A 27199-nucleotide genomic window follows, 5' to 3' on the forward strand; every position below is an offset into this window, starting at 1 on the left:
CTGAAGAAGGATTCCCGAAATGTGTTGAGTCCACATGTGATCTGTAATCGGAATCTTTGCATGTTTTGAACCTCTATGTGGAAAGTAATTTTTAATGTTGTGTAATAGATTTTTAATGGTACATAATAACATTGTTTTTATGGTACTCAGATTCTTTTCTATATGTCCACACAATGTATATTACTACATATTCTGTTCATAGTGGTACAGTACATGATTTGCTGGGATGTGGACATATAGCACACACAGTCTGGGGTTTTCTCCCGCTATAGGTGATTGGAAGTGGCCTTTATTGAATAAATGAACCTAGCATTTGATTGCACTAGTATTCTGACACTATTTATAATACTTTTATTTATTCTTTTTATACTTATTTTGAGATTAAGAAATGTGTGTGCATTTTTGTATTCATATTTTATTAATTACATTTCATTATAAATTATCAAAAATCAAGCGCAAAAAAAGAAAATGTTTAGTGTATGAAGATGAAACAAACTTGTTACACATAATCCTATAATTCAAGTACTTTCAGCTGTTTCCATTTTCATTATCTTCTCCATGGTGTCATTATCGTGGTTCCACCTGCAGTTGATATGTTCTCACTATAACACCATTTTTTCCAGGTTCTGGGGTTATTTCAATATCTTCTAGAGCTTTGTTTGTCTTCAGCTGAAGCTTCTGAAGTATGGTGGTAAGGAAAATAAAGATCTCCATTCGAGCCAAACCCTCTCCAAAACAACTTCTTTTCCCTGTGGGTAACAGAATAGTCTGTTATAGGAATAACCATCATACAAGTCATTATGATTTAAAAAGATTAAACACAGTTGATTGATAATAAATGGCTTCAGCCAAACACTAACCATGAGCTACGTAAATATGAGCAATAAATACATGGGGATCCATCCGCAAAGCATATCACTGCTTACAAAAAAACACACATCAACAAAGCACAGCAATGTGCTTTACATGTGCCTAGCGCTCAGCTTGTTTTTAGATTTCAAAGCCAGTGGAAGGTTTATACAGTAAAATTAATGACAGTTAAAAGAGAAGAAATTATGGGAGTAAAGTCTGGCCATGTGTCCTATCAGTCATGTGACTTGCCTCTACTCCATTCATAGAGTTCTCTCTGCAGCAGTATGGAGAAGCCTTGTATAAATACATAGGGGTTGATTTACTAAAGGCAAATATGCTGTGCACTAGAAGTGCATTTCAAGGGCAGTTGCTCTAGATTATAGGTAAAGCTCTGAAATGAGGGTAAACTCTGATCATGTGCAAGCAATAATGCATTTTTTTAAATTTTCCTTGCATGTTCCCCTCAGATGTAGAGCAATTGCAGGTGAGTGCACTTGCAGGTGCACAGACTATTTACCTTTAGTAAATCAACCCCATAGCCCCATAGTATCAGTAATTAAAGGTAGCAATTGACATTATTAGGGCCAATGTGGTGCCTATATTTAAAAAGGTTCAAAGTCTTTACCAAGTAACTATAGACCTATAGAACTGTATATAGAACTATAGTTATATAGTTCTATAGTTCTATAGTTATATATAGAACTATAGACCAAGTAACTATAGACACACAGATCTATCTCTCCACTCCTCAACTCACCCCCTCTATCTCCTCACGGATCTTAAAGTTGCTGAATGACATATCGGTATGGATGTCACACCACTTCCTCAAATTTAATCTTTCTAAAACTGAGCTTGTTATATTTCCTCCTTCACGGTCCCCCTCCTGTGACTTCACCATTAATATCAACAACACAGCCATTGGTCCCTCCACACATGCCAGGGTCCTGGGTGTAATCCTTGACTCTGACCTCTCCTTCAGCCCCCATATCCAATCACTGGCTAAATCCTGCCGCCTTAACCTCCGCAACATCTCCAGAATTCGACCCTTCCTGACTAATGACACCACAAAGCAACTTATTCACTCCTTGATTATTTCCCGCCTTGACTACTGCACCTCTCTGCACTCTGAAGAGGAAACATCTTTATTGAAGTAAAAATCCAAAATACAGTCAATTGAGAGGAAGGTACAGGGTTATAAATATGCTAACGCGTTTCACATCATAGGATGCTTATTCGTAGCGGCTATCCAGGATTTTCCTTACTCCACTGCAATCCACGCAAAGCCAGCACCTGGAACAAGTTCTCATTAGGGCGGTATAGCTTTGGATCGGGGAGCGTTTGTGAGCTGCATCTCTTTTCCTACTGCAACTCTCTCCTTAATGGCCTACCCTTAAGCAGGCTATCCCCCCTTCAGTCTATTATGAATGCTGCTGCTAGACTAATACACCTCACTAATCGATCCGTGACTGCTGCTCCTCTCTGCCAATCCCTTCACTGGCTTCCCCTACCCCACCGTGTAAAATTCAAAATGCTAACCATAACATACAAGGTCATTCACAACATCGCCCCCATCTACATCACCAACCTCATCTGCAGATATCGCCCAAATCGCCCCCTCCGCTCCTCCCAGGACCTCCTGCTTTCCAGCTCCCATGCTCGCCTTCAGGAGCCTCTCCTATCCTCTGGAATTCCCTGCCCCAGTATGTCCGATCAGCCCCTACCCTGTCCACCTTTAGGAGATCCCTGAAAGCTAATTTATTCAGGAAAGCCTATCCCACACCCACATAACTGTCCCTGAGCCACCCCCATCAAATCATTCTTTGCAGCTATTACCTTTTGTACCACCACCCGCTCCCTTTAGAATGTAAGCTCTACGAGCAGGGCCCTCCTGTACCTTTTGTATTGAACTGTACTGTAATTGTGTTGTCCCCCTTATACATTGTAAAGCACTGCGTAAACTGTTGGCGCTATATAAATCTCGTATAATAATAATAATAATAATAATAATAACTATAGACCTGTTAGTTTATATTCTATGGTTAGGAGGATACTGGAGAGTTTAATAAAAGACCACATAGATGAGTTCTTGCTGGAAAAAAATATTCTAAGTAACAGACAGCATGGGTTCATGAAAGACAGAAGTTGTCAGACAAATCTGATTTCTTTTTTATGAGGAGGTAAGTAAAACCTTGGACAGAGGGGTGGCTGTAAACATGGTATACTTGGATTTTGCAAAAGTGTTTGACACAGTTCCCCACACACGGCTAATGTATAAGGTAAAGTCTACAGGCTTGGAAATATCAGTTTGCACATGGATAGAATACTGGCTAAAAGACCGAATTCAGAGAGTAGTGGTTAATGATTCATACTATGAATGGTCTAAGGTTATCAGTGGTGTACCCCAAGGTTCAGTGTTGGGACCCGTACTTTTTAATATCTTTAGAAATTATATAGGGTTTGGGATTAAAAGTACCATTTCAGTGTTTGCAGATGACACCAACCTATGCAGTGGAATAACATCCCTACAGGATGTCTCCAACTTACAAGCTGATCTCAATGCACTGTTTAATTGGGCAACTAGGTGGAAAATGAGGTTTAAAGTGGATGTAAACCCGAAAAAAAAATATTTTTTTATATCATACTGTAGAGTATAAGATTTCCTATCATTTGAACCCAGTCTTGCCACACAGAGTTAATCCATCTCTGAGCAATCCTCTTTTATTGTTCAGTGAGATAATTCTTGACAAACTGAGAAAAACTTTGTCAAATTCTCCCCCTTGCTGTGAGTGACAGCCTAAGACACATGCATTATTTTTTAATTCCCTCCCCCACTCCTTTCTTCAGCAGCTCTGCAAGGCTTGGCTGTTCCACACCTCAGCATGATTTGGCGTGCTGAAGTCATGTGGTTACTTTCCTGTCTTTTCACTGGATGTTAGAGATCATAGCAGAAGTTCAGTGTTAGAAATACACAGGGGAGTGTAGAGGTGGGCGGGGAGTCTACTGACATCACGACTCCACCCACCGAGCTCCAGACAACAGACCCACCCACAGAATATGCAGTTTTTTGGGTCAAATAACAGACAGAGGGGAGATATTTGACAGGTAAGGATACATGCAGGAGGCATGTATATCCTTATAGATAACCCCTATGGCAGTAGTTTAGAAAGGATGACATTGGGTTTACATTCACTTTAATGTAGATAAATGTAAAGTTATGCACTTGGGGGCTAAGAATATGCATGCATCATACATACTAGGGGGAATACAACTGGGGGAATCTGTAGTGGAGGAGGATCTGGGTGTTCTGGTAGATAATAAGCTTAATAATATCATGCAATGCCAAGCTCCAAAGTCCTTTCTTGTATTAAGAGAGGTATGGACTGCAGAGAGAGAGAGATCTCGTTTTGCTCCTGTACAGATCATTAGTAAGACCTCATCTGGAATACGCAGTTCAGTTTTGGGCACCAGTTCATAAAAAGGATATTGGGGAACTGCAGAAAGTGCAGGTGCATGGATGTTTAATCTGAGAAAAACTCTATCAACATTACCTTCTTGGGGTACTTAAAGACTGGATTTTAAAAACACTGTCTTGTGGCATCCGCATGCCACAATAGGCAGCCAGTGATTTCTGCAATTCAGAAAACTTTATAAACCGGAACTTGCCCAGACCTATGCTTTATTTATGTATGGACTAACAACAGGTCATTGTAAACAGTTGTAGTAGAGGATTCAAATTTTATAACCTCTCAACCTGACCTGCCAATTACAATGTACTGTATATCGGTCTTCTTCAGAACCTTGCATCGAAGTTATCAGCTTCTGTACAAACCCCAAATCAGGTTACCCTGATGTAAAAATTGTGACCACAGTCCATGTTCTCCAGCTATGACCTATGCCCTCCCACTCCTAATGATTTACTACTGACCCATCGCAGTGTCGGACAGCCTTACCAACAGAGAGGTACGAGAGGGTGTTGGTATGCTTTGTGCATAACAGTGCATTTTGTATGAGCTGAGCTGCTGGGAGAATTACTTCAGTTCCCTTGTGAACTTTGAGAATGAATTGTTATACAGTGTCTATAGCTACAGAGGTCAACAAAGGCTTGTTTTAAAGCTTGTTTACTGTCTTTTAAGAGTGCACTAATATTTACATGTCCATAGCCTGGCCACAAATTCACTTTAAATGTCACAGAAATGGTATCAATTTTTGAAAATCGTAAAGCAAGTGGTGGAGAATGGGTACAGTAGACCTCACAGTGACTATGAAGCCCTATGCAGAGTTTCTATCTTATAGGGTGTGTTAACAGGAGTATGGACTATGCTTTGGTAAATTTAATATCAGATAAATGGTTTGTTATTTTACCTATAGAGAATGGTGTGAAGGCATCATTGTTCCTGAAATGTCCATCTTCATCCAGGAAGTGTCCAGGATCAAACTTTTCTGGGTGCCTAAAATATTTTGGGTCCTTTAGCACAGAAGAAATCAATGGGGAGACTGTTGTACCCTAAAATGTAAGAAGTTAAAAACACTGATATCAATCATGCAACTCATTAATATCAATAGTAACAACCTAGCACATAAATCATTTAATTTGACCTATTTATTCCATTTTCTTCTAGAGCTGCACGATTCTGGACAAAATGAGAATCACAAGAATCACAACACGTCCCTGTTCTGCCTCTTGTGCCCGTGATCGCGACCGCAAGCCACGTGCATTGTCACCCCTGCAGTGCAGCGGGTGTGCGCGCGCCTGCTATCCCGCTTAAAGGGGCCGACGTCCAGCTACAACGGTTCGTGGGATCGTGCAGTATAATGATGGCGGCTGGTCAGTAAGCGGTTAAGAGGTTAAACTGCCCTCATTTACCGACCAAAGTTCATTCCTTTGATCTAAAAGAACCAAAAGATGCAATGTATCTCTTCTTTATCTTTCAGGGCTGAGGAATGTTGATAAACATTTGCCAGCTTTTTTTGACAGCTTCGCTCTGCACTGTTTACATAGGATCATGGAAATAGCTGATTAGGAGGGGGGTTGAATTGAGATCGGGATTATTTTAACGATTAATCGTGCAGCTCTATTTTCCTCACAAACTATATTATCATAGCTCTAGCTGCAATTACATTTTTGTTAAACATTTCCTTGTCAAAAGAAGTTTATTGAGTATACAATATTATATAGATACATAAAGTAAGTTTACAAGGATCTATAAAGTAAGCTCATTGTTTTACAGTAGGGTTTATATAGGTAAATATCATGAAATTTCAAATATTAAACATTGGGTTCACATAAACCTAAATTAAAGATATATATCATTTCCTTAGTTACTTTTGTAGGTATTTAAATGATTTATACCTACTATACATATTGTTTACAGGTAGAGTGTATATAGGTCAAATAAATTCTGATAATGAGCTTTAATCGTAAGGTGGAGAAAAGGAAAGAGAAAGAAGAAAAAGGGTAGAAAGGTAGAGGTATGGTCCACAAGGTTGTCCCGCTCGTCAGTTTATTATTCTTTTTAGTTCTCTTTGAAGCCTTAGAATGGGTGTCTCTGTAAGTCATTTAAACTGTTACCATGGCAACAGGACAGAGTCATTGAAGTTTGACAGGAACTGTTGTTTTATCCAAGGATGCCAAAGTTTTTCAAATTTTGGAATTTGATTTTGATCGATGGCTACCATCTTAGCATGGGACATTGTATTATTCATTCTGTGAATTGTTTCTGCTAGTACCAATGTAGGAGATTTCCATGCCTTGGCCACTGTTTGTTTTGCAGCCGTTATTAGTTGGATCATAAGTTTGAATTGAGAGAGTGTTAACCATTCCGGTTTTAGATTAAGTAAAGTTATATATGGATCTGGTTGTATTATTTTTTAAATATTTTAGATGCAATCACGAAGACTTCCTTCCAGAAGGTTTGGATTACTGGGCACGTCCACCATATGTGTAAATGTGTGTCTATTTCTGGGCATCCTCGAAAACAAAGAGCTGAGGTATTAGGTGAATATTTTGCCACTCTAGCGGGTACAAGGTACCAGCGAGTTAGGACTTTATAATTTGTCTCCAGTGCTAAGATGTTGGGTGAAGATGACTTAGATGTGAGCCATATGTTAGACCAGTCCGTGTCTTCTAAAGTTCGTCCCAGGTCCTCCTCCCACCTCTGAACGTAAGGGGGTCTATTAAGATTTACTACTCCATATAATTGATTATAAAGTGATGAAATTGTACCTTTAGCAAATGGATATTTTGTACAGATTGATTCAAAAATGGATAATTGGGATAATGGTGTATCCCCCTTTAGGAATGGTGTATAGAAATTTTTGATTTGGAGATATCTAAATATCTCAGAGTTTGGTAGATCATATTTTTCTCTAAGCGATGGGAATGAAAGGAATGATTTAGATGCTATGAAGTCATTTAGTGTCTGAATGCCTGATGTTGTCCAAGCTTTAAAAGAATTTGGGTAGATCCATGCCGGATAAAAGGCCGGATTTCTGATAAAAGAAAGGAGAGGATTGTGTGGAGATTGTAACTGATATTTGGTTTTTAGTTTATCCCAGAGAGATAAGAAGTGTTTAGTTATGGGATTATGAATTTTAAAGCGGTCTTTAGGATCAAGCCATAATAAGTTTGATATTAATAGAGGGTCATTTTCTGAAGCCTCTATAAATACCCATAATGGAATTTCCTGTTTTGCATGGTATTTGGACAGACTGGCCAAATGTGCTGCTCTGTAGTAGTTAGTAAAATTAGGGTATCCCAGGCCTCCTTTATTTTTGGGAAGATGTAGTGTGTGTATAGGTATACGTGGTTTAGAAGAGCCCCATATAAACAAAGTTGCTCTTTTTTGTACTATTCTCAAAAAATAGGAAGGAATTGGAATAGGGAGGACTCTGAATAGATAAAGCAATTTGGGTAGAATAGTCATTTTGATTGCATTAATCTTCCCTATCCAGGATAAAGGAAGTTGCGACCATTGTTTTATTAGATTTGTGATCTGTCTTAATACAGGAGGATAATTGGTTGAGAATAAGTCAGAATGAGATGCTGTTAAATGAATTCCAAGATATGGGATTGATTTTTCTGCCCATGTGAATGGGAGTGCAGCCTTAGCCGGGATCAATTCCATGTTTGTGAGTGAAATATTAAGCATTAGGCATTTCTTAGGATTAATCATAAGGCCGGATAGGGCTGCAAATCCATCAAGAGCTGGTATTAAGTTAGGACCAGAGACCTGTGGTGATGATAGAAAAAGTAATATATCGTCTGCAAATATACATAATTTGTGTGTAATACCTCCTACTTCAATGCCAGTTATAGTTTGGTTTGTTCTGATGTATTGGGCCATGGGTTGGAGTATAAGGGCAAATAATAAGGGAGATAATGGGCAACTCTGTCGGGTACCTCTTTCGATATTAAAGGTATCAGATTTGTATCCAGCATATTTTATATAGGCTTTGGGTTTATTATATAATGCTTTGATCCATGTTAAAAAGTGGGGTCCAAAACCCCATTTTTGTAATGAATATTGCATATATTGCCAGGATACTGTGTCAAATGCCCTCTTAATATCGAGTGATAGAAAACATAAAGGGATTTTCCGTTTTTTAGCAATATGTGCCAATAACACTGCCCTGCGTATATTATCGCCTGCCTGTCTATTTGGCATGAAGCCTACTTGATCTCTATGTATTAATTTTGCTATAATGCGATTGAGGCGTTTTGCTATTATTTTTGCTAATAATTTAATATCGAGGTTTAACAGAGAGATAGGCCGATAATTCACACAGGAAGTATCATCAGAAAGGGGTTTTGGGATCATACAAACAATTGCCATTAGTTTTTCTTGCCGAAAAGAATGTCCATCTAGAAGTTTGTTAAAAGTTTCAGTGAGAATGGGAGAGAGTATTTCTGAGAATGTTTTATAGTATAAAGCCGAGTAGCCGTCTGGGCCTGGTCTTTTGTTAAGTTTTAGGTCTTTTATGGCGTTAGCAACTTCATCTATAGTTATAGGCTCATCCAAACTGCTTTTTTGATTCTGAGATAACTCAGGTAAGGTTATTTTTGAGAAGAAGGATTCAGCCTCTGTAGGATTAAATTCATTGTTTGTCTTGTATAAAGTTGCGAGATGTGAGTGAAATTTATGGACTATTTTAACTGGATTACAAGTATAAACATTTTTTGATAATTTCAAACGTATTGGTTTGAAAGATTTGTTAGTTGAATTTAATGCCCGAGCCAAATATGTACCTGGTTTGTTTGTATTCATGTACAGTAGGTGACCGCGATATTGTGTCAATCTCGCCGCACTTCTCGGCGAGATTTGACACCTACGAGCCCCGTCGCAGGGGCCAGCGCCGAGATGGCTCACTCATCGCGAAAGGAAAACTTTGTTTTCCTTCCGCGATGAGTGACAGGCAGTGCTGACAGCTGTCTGGTATGAATCCTGAGGCGGGAACACCGCGCCAAATTTTAAATGAAAAAACCGGCGTGGGTTCCCCCCTCGGAGGCATACCAGGCCCTTAGGTCTGGCATGGATTGTAAGGGGAACCCCCTATGCCGAAAAATCGGCGTGGGGGTCCCCCCCAAATCCATACCAGACCCTTATCCGAGCATGCAGCCCGGCCGGCCAGGAAAGGGGGTGGGGACGAGCGAGCGCCCCCCCCCTCCTGAGCCGTACCAGGCCGCATGCCCTCAACATGGGGGGGTGGGTGCCTTGGGGGAGGGGGGCGCCCTGCGGCCCCCCCACCCCAAAGCACCTTGTCCCCATGTTGATGAGGACAAGGGCCTCTTCCCGACAACCCTGGCCGTTGGTTTCGGGGTCTGCGGGCGGGGGGGCTTATCGGAATCCGGGAGCCCCCCTTAATAAGGGGGCCCCCAGATCCCGGCCCCCCACCCTGTGTGAATGAGTTTGGGGTACATGGTACCCCTACCCATTCACCTAGGGAAAAGTGTCAATGTAAAAAAAAACACACTACACAGGTTTTAAGAATAATTTATTAGTCAGCTCCGGGGGTCTTCTTCCGACTTCGGGGGGTCCCCTTCCGACTTCTCCCGGTGTTCGGCCTCTTCTCCCGGTGTTCGGCCTCTTCTCCCGGGCCCCACCGCTATCTTCTTCCAGCTCTATTGCCAGCGAGGGGCCCGGTCTGCTGCCGCTGTCTTGTCGCCGCTGTCTTGTCGCCGCTGTCTTGTCGCCGCTGTCTCGCCGCCGCTGTCTTGCCGCTTCTTCTCTTCTTTTCTTCTTCCCCGATGTTGACACGACGCTCTCTCCGACTCGAATGCTGTGTGCGAGCTGCGGAGCCATTTATATAGGCGGTAACCCCGCCCCCTTACGACGTCATGGTCCCAGCATGCGCAGGGACTCTGGGGTCACGCCCCCTTATGACGCCAGAGTCCCTGCGCATGCTGGGACCATGACGTCGTAAGGGGGCGGGGTTACCGCCTATATAAATGGCTCCGCAGCTCGCACACAGCATTCGAGTCGGAGAGAGCGTCGTGTCAACATCGGGGAAGAAGAAAAGAAGAGAAGAAGCGGCAAGACAGCGGCGGCGAGACAGCGGCGACAAGACAGCGGCGACAAGACAGCGGCGACAAGACAGCGGCAGCAGACCGGGCCCCTCGCTGGCAATAGAGCTGGAAGAAGATAGCGGTGGGGCCCGGGAGAAGAGGCCGAACACCGGGAGAAGAGGCCGAACACCGGGAGAAGTCGGAAGGGGACCCCCCGAAGTCGGAAGAAGACCCCCGGAGCTGACTAATAAATTATTCTTAAAACCTGTGTAGTGTGTTTTTTTTTACATTGACACTTTTCCCTAGGTGAATGGGTAGGGGTACCATGTACCCCAAACTTATTCACACAGGGTGGGGGGCCGGGATCTGGGGGCCCCCTTATTAAGGGGGGCTCCCGGATTCCGATAAGCCCCCCGCCCGCAGACCCCGACAACCAACGGCCAGGGTTGTCGGGAAGAGGCCCTTGTCCTCATCAACATGGGGACAAGGTGCTTTGGGGTGGGGGGGCCGCAGGGCGCCCCCCTCCCCCAAGGCACCCACCCCCCCATGTTGAGGGCATGCGGCCTGGTACGGCTCAGGAGGGGGGGGGCGCTCGCTCGTCCCCACCCCCTTTCCTGGCCGGCCGGGCTGCATGCTCGGATAAGGGTCTGGTATGGATTTGGGGGGGACCCCCACGCCGATTTTTCGGCATAGGGGGTTCCCCTTACAATCCATGCCAGACCTAAGGGCCTGGTATGCCTCCGAGGGGGGAACCCACGCCGGTTTTTTCATTTAAAATTTGGCGCGGTGTTCCCGCCTCAGGATTCATACCAGACAGCTGTCAGCGCTGCCTGTCACTCATCGCGGAAGGAAAACAAAGTTTTCCTTTCCCGATGAGCGAGCCAGCGCGACATTCACAGTACCCTGTCGCCGAGAACCAGCGCGATGGTATCGCGCTGGAAACACAATCTCGCGGTCAGGTACTGTAGAAATTGTGTTTGGAGCGTTTGAGGGATTTATCAACTGACTCAGTGAGAAATAGATCGTATTCCAATCTAGATTTTTGCAGATGAGATTTTGTACTCTGAGATGGATTATCTTGGAATGATATGTAGGCTGCATTAAAATTGAGTTCTAGTTTTTTTGCTAGATTTTTGCGTTCCCGTTTAAATAGTGCCATTTGTCTTTGTATTGTACCACGCAAGACAGGCTTATGAGCTTCCCACAGTGTTATTGGGGAGATGTCTGTTGTATTATTAATTGATATGTATTTCTTTAAAGCTTGTTCAATGGCCATCTGATGTAGTGGGTGTTTGAGCATTATGTCTGGTAAGTACCACGTTGGGTCATGTGCTTTTGGTATGGCTGAGGCTATAGTAGTGTATACTGCATTATGGTCAGACCACGGAATCGGAATTATATCTGATGCAATAATTTCTGGTAACATTCCTATTGTTAGAAAAATATGATCTATTCTGGTGAAGGTTTGATGAGGGTGCGAGAAATAAGTGAATTTCTTTTTCATTGGGTTACTTCTCTCCACGAATCTACCAGATTGTATTTGGAAAGAAGTTGAGAAAAAGGTAATCTAGAGGTTATTTTGGATGGTGTAAAAGGTGATTTATCTAGAAATGGGAGGAGGACCTGGTTCGAATCCCCACACATTATCACTGTTCCTATTTTGTGTGTATTAATCACTTGTAATATATGTGAGAGGAATGGTGTAGGTTGTTTGTTAGGAGCATAGTAGGAAATCACCGTGATTGCTGTATCCATTATATAACCCATGAGTATCAGGTATCTACCTTCTGGGTCTTTAATTTCTGATGATAAGGTGAATGGTGTGGATCGGTGAAATGCAATTAGAGTACCCCTTTGTTTGGTACAGGCAGAAGCCGTGTAAATTTGTTGATAAAAAGGAGAAATATATTTTGGAGTAGAATCTTTGGTGAAGTGTGTTTCTTGGAGGCATACTATGTGAGCCTTCTTGTTATGGAAAGTACGGAAGGCTTTGGTCCTTTTTTGAGGGACATTTATTCCCTGAACATTCAGGGAAAGTATATTCAGTGGTGTCATGGCAACAGATCAAATAGTTTTGACTTACTTTTTGTTATGTAGAGCTGACTGCGCAGATCAACCTGTGTGGACTGAAGAGATGAAAAGATAGAAAAGAAACCAGTGAATTCTGGAGTAAAGAGTAAACAAAAAACATATGAGATTAGATGATACATTGTATAAATTATTTTTTGCAAGTAATCACAATTTACCCGTGAAAGAGAATAAATATCTCTCTCAGGGGAATAAGTTCCTTCGTCACACTCCCACATAATATGGTTGGGAGAATGAGGAGGGCTAATGGGGGTACACGGATCTTCCGCTTACAGGAGAGAGGTGCTATGTCAAAAGACATCAAAATGATGTTTCATTAATTGGAGTGCAGAATATAGTTTTTGTTGAAATTATTTATTCCAGGGTGGTTGTATATGGTTAGTCTTGCCCTAGGCTAAATAATTCAGCTAGAAAGGTACTGTTAATAACTTTGGTATTGATGAAGATAGTTTGAATTATTTGGGGATTTTAACCCTTTTAGAGTAAACAATTATATATTTTATTCATATGTAACTGTTTAGATATGTTAACTCATAAAATTGAGGTTGTATTGCTTCAGATTAGAATAAACAAAAACATAATTCTAGGAACTAGTTAGGTAATAATATATTTGTTTTAAGAAAAAAAAAAAAGAAAAAGCTTCCATTACTTCTGGATTATTGAACATATTTGTCCTAAAAAGTAATAAATCTATTGTTATTACCTGATAATATATAACTGAACAAGAATTTCCTTATTTCACTTATATATTCTAAGGCTATATGAATCAGAAGCAATAAGAAATATAACTGGAATGTAACATGATCCCACACAGTGTGTGACTATCAGAATGCAGTTACATTCAGTTATAAATACAGGTTTTTTATAGAGAACCATCTCTTAGTATAATAAATGAAGAGATATCAGGAATTAGGATGTCAGTCCATTGAATCTTCTTGGTCCATGGATGATGTGGCATAACGGCTCTTTTATGAGAATGATGATTCCCATTTTGTTCTGAAATTTTCTGGGTGCTGCCTGAAGGTGAAGATGATGCCATTCTTCTGCGTGTGGGAGAGTTGCTGCTTGTGGGTTCTGTCAGATTTAATTTTAAAAGGGTTTGTTGTAGTTCATCTGCTGATCTGCTTCTGTAAATTGTACCTTGGTAGTTAAATCTGACTGAAAAGGGGAAGCCCCATTGATACATAATGTTGTGGCGTTGCAGTTCCATTAGTTGGGGTTTCATGGATCGTCTTTTAGTAATAGTAAGTTGGGATAGGTCAGCAAAAATTTGATAATTGTGTCCTTGAAAATTAAGTTCCTTTTTTTCTCTTGCAGCAATTAGTATTTGTTCTTTCGTTCTGTAATAATGAAATTTTGTGATTATATCACGTGGGGGTCCATCTTTCTTTTTGGCTGTGAGGGCTCTGTGTACTCTGTCCAGTTCTAAACGTTCAATAGGGATATCTGGCTTTACTTCTTGTAATAGAGCAGTAATTGTAGATTGCAGGTCTGTCACAGTTTCAGGTATTCCCCTTATGCGCAAGTTTAAACGTCTGGCTCTATTTTCGTAATCTTCAAGCTTAGTTTGAAGTATTAAATTCTCTTCTTTTAATTGTTCCAATTCTGTTATATTTTCTTGGGTTGTAATTTCAATTTCATCCATTTTTATTTCTAAGGCTGCGGTGCGGTTTCCCAGCTCTCTTATTTCTTTGGTTAGGCTTTTTGTTATTTGGTCTGAGGTTTGTTTTAAAGCCTTATGAAGCATCTTTTCAAATTGTAATAATATTACTGGGGATGCTGAGGAGGCTTGTGGAGAAGTTTGTGAGAGGATTTGTTCTGTATCTGACTCAAATGGAGAGTCTTGCTGTGACATTTTCTGTCTGTGAGAGCGCCCTGATGCTGTATCTTGTGAGGTGACTGGAGCTGCTTCAGCTGCAGTGAGTGCCTGTGAGCTCTTTGTGAGGTGATTTTTATTTCTGCCACGGTTTCCTCCCAGTACCATATTTCCTGCCCAAACTTTCACAGTTTGTTCCCATGGGCAAAAAGGTTCAAATGGATACCTTTTGAGCCTGCAGGCTCCGCTTTGTCCTTCTCTTCTCTCCTCAGCGGTGTGGAGCTCTAACAATGCATGTCTGCTCCGCTAGGCTCCGCCCATCTCCCCCCCTTTGTTAAACATTTCTTGTTTTGAAAAATTATGAAGTCCCAGTTTTTGTTTTTATTTTACTTTTTACAGGAATCCTTTTTGTTTTTAGATTGCCATTGCTGACCTACAATTCTGCAGATGATAATTGCCTGGATGTCATGCTGATCTTCTGGATCCAATACTTTGGGTCATTAAAGAGGAGCTTCAGTTTCTTAAAAAAATAAAAGTCAGCAGCTACAAATACTGTAGCTGCTGACTTTTCTTTAAAAAAAGGACCTTTATCTGTCCAAGGATCCAGCGTTGTCCTCATCTTCGCTGGTCTTTGCATCTGAGTGCTGGCAAATTTACTGTGGGAAGCCAGCTTCGATTCCTTGCAGCTTCACAGCTGACTCTCCCCTGCACATATACAAGCCACTGTCTTAATGGTCCTGCAGCCTCCTGGGACCTGTGATGTGTCCCAAGAGGTTGCAGGTGGGTTGGGGTGGGAGAACTTCCTCCTTGATCGCCTAGCTGGTCAGAGCAAAAGTGGGTAGTGGATACCTGTCAGAATTAGGTACCTGCCCCAAAAAAAACAAAAAACATTCCAAATATGATAGAGGAGGCAGGGAGGAGGAAGAAAAGCAGAACTTCCCCTTTCGGTTCGCAACAGAACATGCGAACAGGCAAAAAATTTGTTCGAACACGCAAATACCGTCTATGGGATACAAACGTGAAAAATCAAAAGTGCTAATTTTAAGGGTTAATATGCAAGTTATTTTCATAAAAAGTGTTTGGGGACCTGGGTCTTGCCCCAGGGGACATGTATCAATGCAAAAAAAGTTTTAAAAACTGACGTTTTTTCAGGAGCAGTGATTTTAATAATGCTTAAAGTGAAACAATAAAAGTGAAATATTCCTTTAAATTTCGTACCTGGGGGGTGTCTATAGTATACCTGTAAAGTTGCGCATTTTTCCCGTGTTTAGAACAGTCCCTGCACAAAATGACATTTCTAAAGGAAAGAAAGTCATTTAAAACTACTTGCGGCTATAATGACTTGTCAGGTCTCGGCAATACAGATAAAAGTCATTGACAAAAACGGCATAGGGGTCCCCCCAAAAATCTATACCATGCCCTTTGGGTCTGGTATGAATATTAAGGGGAACCCCGAACCAAAATTTAAAAAAAAAATTGCGTGGGGGTCCCCCCAAATTCCACACCTGGCCCTTCAGGTCTGGTATGGATATTAAGTGGAACCCTGCGCCATTTAAAAAAAAATGGCGTAGGGGTTCCCCTCAAAATAAGATCTAGTATGGATTTTAAGGGGAACCCCGCGCCAAAATGTTAAAAAAAAAATGGTGTGGGGGTCCCCCCAAAAATCCATACCCTTATCCAAGCACGCAACCTGGCAGGCCGCAGGAAAAGGGGGGGATGAGAGAGCACCCCCCTCCTGAACCGTACCAGGCCACATGCCCTCAACATGGGGAGGGTGCTTTGATGGGGACAAGGGCCTTATCCCCACAATCCTTGCCCAGCGGTTGTGGGGGTCTGAGGGCAGGGGGCTTATCGGAATCTGGAAGCCCCCTTTAACAAGGGGACCCCTAGATACTGGCTCCCCCCTGTTTGAAATGGTAACGGGTACATTGTACCCTTCCATTTCACAAAAAAAGTGTCAAAATGTTAAAAAAACCACAAGACACATCTTGGGACAATTCCTTTATTAAAAAATAAAAAAATAAAAATGTCCCATGAAGTCCATTCATCTTCTTCTCTCGCTCCACCGGACTGAAAAAAAAAAACACGGCATGTGGCCACCGATCCGCCTCCATGGGAGGCAGCCGCCGTAATGACCGTCCTCTCAGGTGACAGTTCTTTTATAACTGAGGACGGGGCCACATGGTGAAGTACCCGGGTGACCCCGCCTTCCTCTGGCGCACGGGGAATTCCCAACGGCTTCCCTGTGGCGTCAGAGGGGACGGGGCCACCTGTTTGCGTAGGCTCAGTAAAGGTTTACTTTTAATAAGAAAGATAAGGAAACTTCTGTGCTACTATGTGTATCCTAAAATGTATAAATATGTGCACTTTAAATATATGAGGTTACAACACTAACTGTGTTCTCACATCAAATGATCAAAATAAATCCCACCAATAGTCCTGCCCCATGGTGTGTAAAATGAACACAAAATATATCCTACTCAAATCACTGGTAAATAAACCTAAATCCCCACATATACAGAAATATGTAACAGTATAAATATTGACCCCAAATGGAGTCTAAAGTGACTATGTAAATCAAACTAATATATATGCAAATGATACTCAAACAAGAGGCTACCTCTTGATAAAGTCACGTGTTCAGTGACGAAATGCATCGGAGCAGAGCCTGTGACATCATCAAGCACAATCAGGAAGCAGACAGCTAGCCACTGGGGAATACAGGGCCGAGGATCTGCAGATGTTTTAATGACCTGAAGGGGAGCCTACACCCCAATTTTATCTAGCGAGCCACCTGTGTGCACCAGCAAATGTGAGTGTAACATTTTATTTTGAATAAAGACCAAGTTTTTACACAGATAAACACTATGTTAGTTTTCTCCTTACTCTCGTGATATATACAGTATATACAGTGCCTTGAAAAAGTAATCATATCCCTTGAAATTTTACACATTATGTCATGTTACAACCAAAAACATAAATTTATTTTATTGGGATTTTATGTGATAGACCAACACAAAGTGGCATATTGTGAAGTGGACGGAAAATGATAAATGGTGAGTCAATACTTTGTAGAACCCCCTTTCACTGCAATTACAGCTGCAAGTCTTTTTGGTTATGTCTCTACCAGCTTTGCACATCTAGAGAGTAAAGTTTTTGCCCATTCTTCTTAGCAAAATAGCTCAAGCTCTGTCAGATTGGATGGAGAGTGTCTGTAAACAGCAATTTTCAAGTCTTGCCACATGTTCTTAATTGGATATAGGTCTGAGCTGTGACTGGTCCATTCTAACACATGAATATACTTTGATCTAAACCATTACATTGTAGCTCTGGCTGTATGTTTAAGGTCGTTGTCCTGCTGGAAGGTGAACTTCCACCCCAGTCTTAAGTCTTTTGCAGACTCTAACAAATTTTCTTCTAAGATTGCCCTGTATTTGGTTCCATCCATCTTCCCATCAACTCTGACCAGCTTCCCTGTCCCTGCCTAAGAAAAGCATTCCCACATGATGCTGCCACCACCTTGTTTCATGGTGAGGATGGTGTGTTCAGGGTGATGTGCAGTGTTCGTTTTCTGTCACCCTTAGCAAATTGCTTTTAGGCCAAAAAATTTAATTTTGGTCTTATCTGACCAGAGCACCATATTCCGCATGTTAGCTGTGTCCCCCACATGGCTTCTCGCAAACTGCAAACAGGACTTCTTATGACTTTCTTTCAACAATGGCTTTCTTCTTACCACTCTTCCATAAAGACCAGATTTGTGGCGTGCACGACTAATAGTTGTCCTGTGGACAGATTCTCCCACCTGAGCTGTGGATCTCTGCAGCTCGTCCAGAGTTACCATGGGCCATTTGCTGCTTCTCTGATTAATGCTCTCCTTGCCCGGCCTGTCAGTTTAGGTAGACGCAGATGTCTTGGTAGGTTTGCAGTTGTACCATACTCTTTTCCATTTTTGGATGATGGATTGAACAGTGCTCCCTGAGATGTTCAAAGCTTGGGATATTTTTTATAAGTTAACCCTTTATAAGGTTTTTATAACCTAACCCTTCTCTACAACTTTATCCCTAACCTGTCTGGTGTGTTCCTTGGCCTTCATGATGCTGTTTGTTCACTAAGGTTTTCTAACAAACTGCTGAGGGATTCACAAAACAGCTGTACAGTATTTATACTGAGATTAAATTACACACAGATGGACTCTATTTTCTAATTGGGTGACTTCTGAAGGCAATTGGTTCCACTAGATTTTAGTTAGAGGTATCAGAGTAAAGGTGGCTGAATACAAATGCAGGCCACACTTTTCAGATATTTATTTATTTATGTAAAAAATGTTGAAAACCATTTATCATTTTCCTTCTACTTCACAATTATGTGCCACTTTGTGTTGGTCTATCACATAAAATCCCAATAAAATACATTTACGTTTTTGTTTGCAACATGACAAAATGTAAGTATGAATATTTTTTCAAGGCACTGTATTAAAGGGACATCATACAAGGGAACAGGAGCCCATGGACGAGCAGGGAAGTTGCAGACCACTGGATTGATACCCCTATGGGAAGGTGCATGTAGACCCCAGACAGGGTCTCCCCGAGAGTTGAGCGCATAGTGTGACCAGTGGATTGCACTTCTGATTTATATAGCAGTACACGAATGTCACGGAATCGCTTTTCCATCTGATGTATGAGCACCTGCACAGCATGCATGGACATGTGCACTAATTAAATGGACTAGATGTTTATTGTTTGCAAAGTATTATTACCATTTATTGCTAAATGGTTGTTATGGACACTTTGTATAATTGTTTGAGTATCATTTGCATATATATTTATTTGATTTAGGCTGGGTTCACACTAAGTGCCGGTTCACACAGGGGCGACTTGTCAGGCGACCTAGTCGCCTGACAAGTCACCTCCCGTTCTGTACTACGGAACCGTTCTAATAGGAGCGACACAAGTCTGATACACAGACCAGCTCTTTCTATATTCTTTATGAGCCACACATGGGACGATGTCTGATCACTTCTGGAGAAGATATAGCCTCACGGAACCCCTGTGATCTCTTCATGATGTTAAAGTCTTCCCATCATTGCCAGTGAGCAATAAAAGTTGGTTTGACCCTCACAGTGTATACTGTTTAGGGTTCAAACCCTCTGGTAAGCCTTCAGCTATATTATCTGAGTGATTTGCACGGGTGTGAAGACACTGTGGTGTGATGCACTGGAGTTGACTCATCCATACATTATTTATCCTGGATATGTTTGAATTGCAACAAATCGGTCATCTGTTGTCTACCTAGAGACTTTGTGGCCTTTAGTCGGTGAAGGTGGTGCATATATCACTCAACATTGGTGACCCATTCAGTCTTCCATTCACGGACTTTCCTATAATACATTATATGTGTTTGTTTGTATGATTCTAATGTGAGATAATTTATTATATTTTTGTCATACTGTATACAGGGCACTGACTTCATATCTTGCCATTTTGCAAGTGCCTCAATCTTTCCTTCAGCGCTACACGTTTGGTTTATATCTTTGATCTATTGGGCATTATTCTTATGTAGTGTTAGCAGCTTAATTATTTGTGAGCGAGCGCAAAATTGCCAGTTGGGTTGTTTTTGATTGACACAAGTCGCTCCGACTTAGAAAAAGGTTCCTGTACTTTTGGGGCGACTTGCATAGACTTCTATACAGAAGTCGTTTTGCAAGTCGCCGTGGAAGTCGATGTGAGGCGACCTGCAAGTTGTGCCGCCCCTGTGTGAACCGGGGCTAAAGATCACAGCAGGAGTCCGGTGCGTCTCCATTCACCGCTTCAGGTACGATTTCAGCCTGAATTTTTGGCTGAATTTGGACCTGAAATTGACCAAAAGACGCACAGGACTCCTGTGCAATTCAGAGCTGCACCGGAGATGTGTGAACCGGCTCTATAGAGAGACGGTCACAATCTCCTGCTGTGCGAATTGAATGCTGGGAAAAATCGCATCCAATTTGCATAGGAGTGAACCCAGCCTTCCACAGTCACTCTAGACTCCATTTGGGGTCAATATTTATACTGTACTATCACAGATTTCTGTATATGTGGGGATTTAGGTTTATTTAGAAGTGATTTGATTAGGATATATTTTGTGTTGATTTCACACCCTATGGGGCAGGACTGTTGGTGATGTAGCACTTCACTTCTTTAGAATTTACTTTTAATATGAACTCCAAGTTACAATGGGTAGTGTGGTAATTAATATTTACATTAAAGCAGTAGAAAAATGCAAAAAAGAAAAAAAATTAGGCCCCCGCAGGACAATGTCATAATGTGCTAGTATGCATGCTAGCACATTATGACAGACTTAAAGCAAAGCCCCCCTCCAGTGGCACGCTGTCACTGCTGAAATGGCTTCCATCTTCATCTGGTCTGCCCTCTGGGTTATGACCTTCCGGGTTATCCAGTGATAATGTCACTCCCGAGCATGCGTGCGCGAGCCATGAGAGCACAGTGCACATGCGGCAGTGACGTCACGGGTTGCTACTAAAGAAAATATCTCATAAACAATCCACGTTTAAGAGATATTTACTGTACCTACAGGTATACCTTATTATAGGCTTACCTGTAGGTATAAATAAAAAAAAATCTTTTGGATTTACTACCACTTTATTAATCAGCTCTTACAGTGATGGTGGGTATTTCTCCAACAAAATGTTCATACTGAATATACAGCAAATAATCTCCAGGGAGGGTATTCAAAATGGTTTTGAGACACAAACCTTGCAGCTCAGAGGTCTAAAGTGGTTATTAAGAATGTAAATCACAAGACAAAAGAACATAATGGCCTGGGGCCAGAACTGAGGAAGCTTTAATATACGTATGGACATCAAACACCCGCAGTGGAAACAAGAAGGAATGGGGAATGGCCCATCAAACCTTGGTGACAGGGAGTACTTACTTTTAGAAGGAGGGTGGAAAATGGAGAATGTGCTTTTGCACATGAACAGAAAAGAATGCTAGGCTAGTTAATGGCTTGATAGACTACCTAAATAACACAAGGAGAGGACATTGACCTGAAGTTCCTCCATTCTTCAGAAAAGTTCCCACTCTCCCTCCCGATCCTTCTGCAGTTGATTTGATGGTTGTTCTTTTAGCATGCAGTGTTTAATGTCAATGGGCCTTTATTGAAAGTTTAAAACCAAGACAAAAAAGTAAATGGCAGAGACATACCGTATCAGTAATGAGAACTCTTACAAAAAGATGTAATAATACACTGCTGGTAAAGGCATAAAGGCATAAAACAGCCAACAACAAAGCAATAAGAAGAGAATGGGCTCTCCACCAGAAAGAGAAGGGAAGGGGTGGGAGAGGGGAGGCACACAGGAAGATGGCAGAGAGTAGCAGGTATAGAGAAAGGAAGAGGGGAGGGAGGGGGTACATAGGACAAGAACACAGAGGAGGAATGAGAAGAGGAACAAGAACAAGGCCAGTCACAATAATTGTGATTAGTAAGAGAGCAAGGAAGAATATGCACGAGCACCATATAGTAGTGCATTATCAAACCTTAAAGTGGTTGTAAAGGCTGAAGGTTTTTTACCTTCATGCATTATATGCATGAAGGTAAAAAATCTTCTGTGCGCAACAGTCCCCCCAGCCCCTCTAATACTTACCTAAGCCCCCTCTCGATCCAGCGATGTCCACGAGAGCCTTGCACTCCAGGGACTCTCACTCCTGATTGGCTTTTGGAGCAGCGGGAGCTGTGGTTGCTGTCAATCACAGCCAGTGAGCCAATCAGGAGACGGAGGGGATGGAGGAGAAAGTACGCACAGAGCAGCTGGTCAGGAGCTCACCTGCTTCGATGCCCCACAGCAAGCTGCTTGCTGTGGGGGCACCTGGCAGGAGAGAGGAGTCAGAAGCGCCGGTATGGGACCCGAGAACAAGGGGATCTGGGCTGCTCTGTGCAAAACCATTACACAGAGCAGGTAAGTATAACATGTTTGTAAATATGGCTGTCTAACCCTAGATGCACAATTAAAGAGATATTAAAGCCTTGTTTTTTTGTTTTTTTTTTAAATAACAATTTTTTCCTAAATGTCACAACTGTTAGGTCTGTAACTGATAATAGTTTCTTCATCCCATATTGGTGGTTATTAGTTGTAAACATGTCAGTGACAGATGATTGATGAGTTCCACAACTTAGTAATTGTGAGCTTTGCTGCCAAGAATAAATGTATAAGCACTACTCTAACATTGAGGGGGGTGGGGGGTGGGGGGTGGGCATGGATGCCTAAATGGAGGATGGCTAGTGAAGGGTCAGGAGCTATAGGATATCCTATAATGTAGCATGCAGTGTTTAACTGGTTTCTATGTTGTGCCCTTTCTGGGCTTCAGTTAGTCAAATGCCAGTCTGAAAATAATGGTGAGAACAGGCAGCTGTGCTATTTTAGTTAGGTGATTAAATGAGTACGGGGAGTTTGATCCATTGGGTGTTGATTGTTCATTTGCTATCATGAGTTGATAACGTAATAAATTTATGGCCTTGCTTTGTCAAACAGAAGCAGTTTCATTGTGCTTATTTTAGCAAAGCCCTTTTCCCTGTTCCTGTCCCTTTTGGTATTGGACTTGATGTGGCATATACCATTCGTGCCTATGTTTCTCAGCAGTCAAATAAGTTTGTTATAATACCACATAGAGATGAGAGTTCCTTCCCAAGGAACATTGCCTCCATCGGTTCAAGGAACTCTGTGAGGGTGAAGCTGAAGAAAAACTGCATCAGTTCTTGCACAATGCCATTACACTCTTTTTGGCCTTTTTTTTTTTAAACTAAATATTAATGCTTCAACAATAGTTTATTATATTTACGCCTATTCAAACTGATGTTTTGCTTTCCATACTAATTCCCTATGCAGATTTTCTGACACATCACTGTGCTTTATGAAACAAATACTTCCTCCTTTTAGGAACTTGGAGTGGCAGTAGGGTTTAGCTGAGATTATGATCTTTAGCCCCTTAAAGCAATCTGACCCGCTCCGACCCGATCTTCAGCGCCGGAAGCTCTGCAGAGGACACGGAGGACAACGACTGTGAAATGAATGGGAAGTGACGTCACCCATAGAGTTACTATGGGGCTTCCGTTGTCCTCCGTCTCCTCTGTACCCACCTACACAGTGAAGCTGACAGCTCAGCGTGGGATCTGGTCGGAGCGGGTCAAATCGGCTTCTAAAAAGGTATGTATACTCATTTTTTCTTTACAGGGATAGAGAGGTTAGTGTTAGATCCCTGGTGTCTATAGATCCACAGGCTTCCGTTGTCCTCCGTCTCCTCTGTACCCGCCTACACAGTGAAGCTGACAGCTCAGCATGGGATCTGGTCGGAGCGGGTCAAATCGGCTTCCAAAAAGGTATGTATACTAATTTTTTCTTTACAGGGATAGAGAGGTTAGTGTTAGATCCCTGGTGTCTATAGATGCAGGGATTTTAGATTTTGCATGGACTTCCACTTTAAGGGGTTAAAATACCATATGTCAAATATATATTATCTAAACATTAGTGCAATGAGCAACATCATCATGCATAGTATAGCAACTGACAACAGCCATCCAGTCCTTAGTTATCTGTTCAGTCACAAGATGAATTCTGGTTAAATGCTGGGGGGTATTACACTAAAGCCAGCCATAGACAGTTTGAATCCATGTACGGGCGGGCAGGCTAATTGTACCTAAATTGATCTATCCATTGTTTTGGGCACAACCTGCATTTTTACATGTGATTATTATATATAGCCATTAGCAATAATCATTGTGTTTTCCTGGCAGGGATGGCTCCCGCCAGAAAAACACGATAACTCCACGGGAGGGATTCTCCCATCAACACTGGCTGTGTTGGTGGGGGGAATCTAGCATTTTTTTTTCCTGCAGCCCGTGGTTGCAGGAATGAAAATCGCATCATCTATGGCCGGTTTAACCATTTTGTCATTTTACTTTGCACAGAGTAATTCAATGAACTTGCATGTGTTGCTTCTACTGGCTGCTGCTGTAAATGGCAAACCTTGCCAACTGAGTTTTGAATTCAGCAATGGCATGCTGGTTGGCAGAATGGTTGCACACAAAGAACATTTTGAATTGTTGCCCATAAAAAAATGACAGCTAGGGTCTGTGTCAATTAACTTTGGGCTTGTGTTCATGGCATCAGTTTGACATCAGTATAAAATTCTTCTGAGATCATTTAGAATTCACATTTGCATAAACATTTATGGGAATGCATAGTCCGCTTAAAGAAAACAAAAGACCATTGATACAGGTCCTTATAGATGAAGACCTAACATTTTTTCCAAAACTTAACAAGGAGCATACTATGTGGCAGTGTTAGAATCTTCATCTTTTCTATAAACATAGCACTGAGAGAAGGCTGGTAACTAAGAAGCAATGGTATTCCATTGGTTTAGAAAGTAAACTGCACAGAGCTTCTGACCTTAGGTATGTTGTACCCTCGGAATTCTGTATCTTTGCTGGCTGTGTGTGGAAGTCCCAAAGGAACTACGTCAGCAAATCTCTGGATCTCATGAATCACGGCATTTGTGTATGGCATCCCAATACGATCTTCCATTGAAGGAGATCGACTCTGCCCAATGACATTATCTATCTCTTCTTGCATCTTTCCTGTGCAGACATAGAACAAAGCAATAATTGTGAGCAAAGCAAAAATAAATAATGTGTTTTGTACATTGAGGTAAACACTTTATTCCTTTTAGGGGAGTGACTTTGTCCCATTTTTTGGGGCAGCCTCCATAAATACAAATTATGCTTATTTTATAAGTCTTTAAAAATATGAAATGCAAACCATGCTATAGACTCAAGTGTGAGTGGTGAAACTCAGGACAGATATAGGGGTCACAACCAAGGGTAAACAAGCATTGGAAGAATATGTGATTGGACACAGAGAAATTCTGTCACACTGAAAAGCCTTCTTCAAAGGTTTTTACCCCAAAGGAACCTTGAATCATTGTTAGTTTTCAGGGAACCCCCACTAATTATTATACCTACAGCTCATGATACATTAGCATGACTATTAGGTTTTAAATAAAAGAATAAAGAATTGGGGTGTGCTCATTATGAAATTAAACAAATAATAATAATGACTATATAATGAAAATTCTGGTCAGAACTGACTCCATTGATTAGTCGTGAGTGTAAAAGTGACCCCTTTCATTGATTGGTAAGTGTAGGCTGAGGATAAATCAGCTAATGCTCTCTGGATGAATGGCATGGTGCTTTGGAATTGTGGCTCTTCAAGACTAAAACTGGTCATGCACCGAAAATGTTATATTTTTTATTCATCCTGCAGGCTGAACAAAAAAGAAAAACTAACAAATTCCTCCATCCACACTAAACAATGTGGATGGACAAATCTCCCACTGTGCCTATTGTATTTTGATAGCTAAATGATTGACTTTTGTTGAACAGAGCAGGGCCAACCACTGAGGGAACATTGTTCGATTCCTCAGGATCAAGCCAACTTGCACAGTGTATGGCCAGCTTTAGACTAATCACTGAATGTTCCCTTTTCTCTGTAACCATTTGTTACCCAAGTTTAGGTGTTGGCAGATATAGCTTGTCTGCTACTAGATAGCTCTGTTCCCAGTATTTTATGGTAGATAAAAGTTGTAATTGGGTGTTAGGGATGTCATGGGTGTAGTTAGTGCCAATGGCGACCCTAGGGGGGGGGGCAGAGGGGGCCCTGACCCCCCCAACATTATGCTGTGCCCCACCATGTGCCCCCCCAAAAAAAAAATTTTTTTTTTTTTTTTTTTACAAAAAATCAATGTCTAAGAGGGAGAGAGTCCCCAGTCAGCTCCTGCGGGTGATTCCTCCCCCCTCCCCTGCTCGCTGACACTGCATAATGGGAGCATTCACACAACCACGGCCGCCCGATCTGCTCCTTCACCTGCATCCTCATTGGCAGGGAGAAGAGCGAGTTGCAGGAAGGACTCCACCAGGACTTTCAGTTACTGAAAAAACAGACTGATTTCTCCCGTCCTTAGGACAGGAGGACCAGCCTGTAAATTCCAAGAGATGCCAGACCAGCGCTGTCAATAGCAGGACAGCAAGAGGAGGCTGGGGAACCCCACAGTGGCAGAACACCAGGGCCCGATGGCAAGACAACCTTTGCAACCCTGATAGTTCTCCCACTGCTTTGGATCCTTATATTTTCTTGATATGCTGGTGACATATATCTCTTGTTTTCTGCCCCCCTGGGGGACCCCAATACAGTAGGAAGGGAGCTCACTGCAGAACATGTGAAAGGGCCCGTTGTGGGGTCGTAGTAAAGGGCCCCAGGATATATATATATATATATATATAATATATGCATTTTATAGTTGCCCCCCTACTTTTGTCCCTGTCCCCCCATGTGCCCCCCTTAAATTTTAAAGCTGGAGACGCCACTGGTTAGTGCCCATATAAATGTCAGTAGGGGAGGAGCCTTGAGTGAGTTGGACCATGGGAGCCAAACACCCCGAAGCTGCTAAGATGTAACGCATCTAAGAACTCATCTAAAGGGCCCTATGCAAGAATGAAGTTCCAAGCAAGGTGGAACAGAATTTGTGAGTAGTGGCGGAAGCTTGGGAATATATGCCATCTGGCAGTTTGTCCAGCTGGGCAGATCCATAGAGGGATATTGGGGACAGACTGGTATACTATCCAAGGCAACTTGATCCTACTTAGTATTATATAGAAAAGTCTTGCGAGCCACAGAAGGGTTAATGCCTTAAAATAAATCCTGAGTGAAAGTCAGCTGCAAACACTAATCACGTTCCATACCCGTGTAAATAGTGCTAAAAAATATATAAATGTGTCTGCGCTAAATTAAAAACAATTAAAAATGACAATTAGTGATTTGCACAAATAACTATAAAAAGTACAACGTGCAAAATTATTTCAGAATCAAAATCAAATGTGTCTGTGCTGAATAA

At 41.8% G+C, this 27199-nt stretch overlaps 1 protein-coding gene across 2 annotated transcripts in view; it reads right to left on the reverse strand.

The window, feature by feature from the left end:
- Nucleotides 1–315: 315 nt before the first annotated feature.
- Nucleotides 316–27199, reverse strand: part of LOC141107703 (cytochrome P450 2C8-like) — a 42708-nt gene continuing 15824 nt past the window's right edge. The window contains exons 7-10 of one of the 2 annotated variants that reach the window (XR_012235955.1): nt 24700–24887; nt 12438–12480; nt 5215–5356; nt 618–749 (exon numbers count right to left, since the gene is read on the reverse strand). Coding sequence is in view for 1 of the 2 variants with exons in the window: in XM_073598621.1 (XP_073454722.1) it covers nt 568–749; nt 5215–5356; nt 24700–24887 (512 nt within the window). In the remaining variant the exon portion in view is untranslated. Of the gene's footprint in view, nt 750–5214; nt 5357–12437; nt 12481–24699; nt 24888–27199 lie in introns of both variants that reach the window. The other variant, XM_073598621.1, reaches the window with a different exon arrangement.

Source organism: Aquarana catesbeiana, linkage group LG09 (genome assembly GCF_042186555.1).
Source record: "Aquarana catesbeiana isolate 2022-GZ linkage group LG09, ASM4218655v1, whole genome shotgun sequence".
Taxonomy (NCBI): Eukaryota; Metazoa; Chordata; class Amphibia; order Anura; family Ranidae; genus Aquarana; species Aquarana catesbeiana.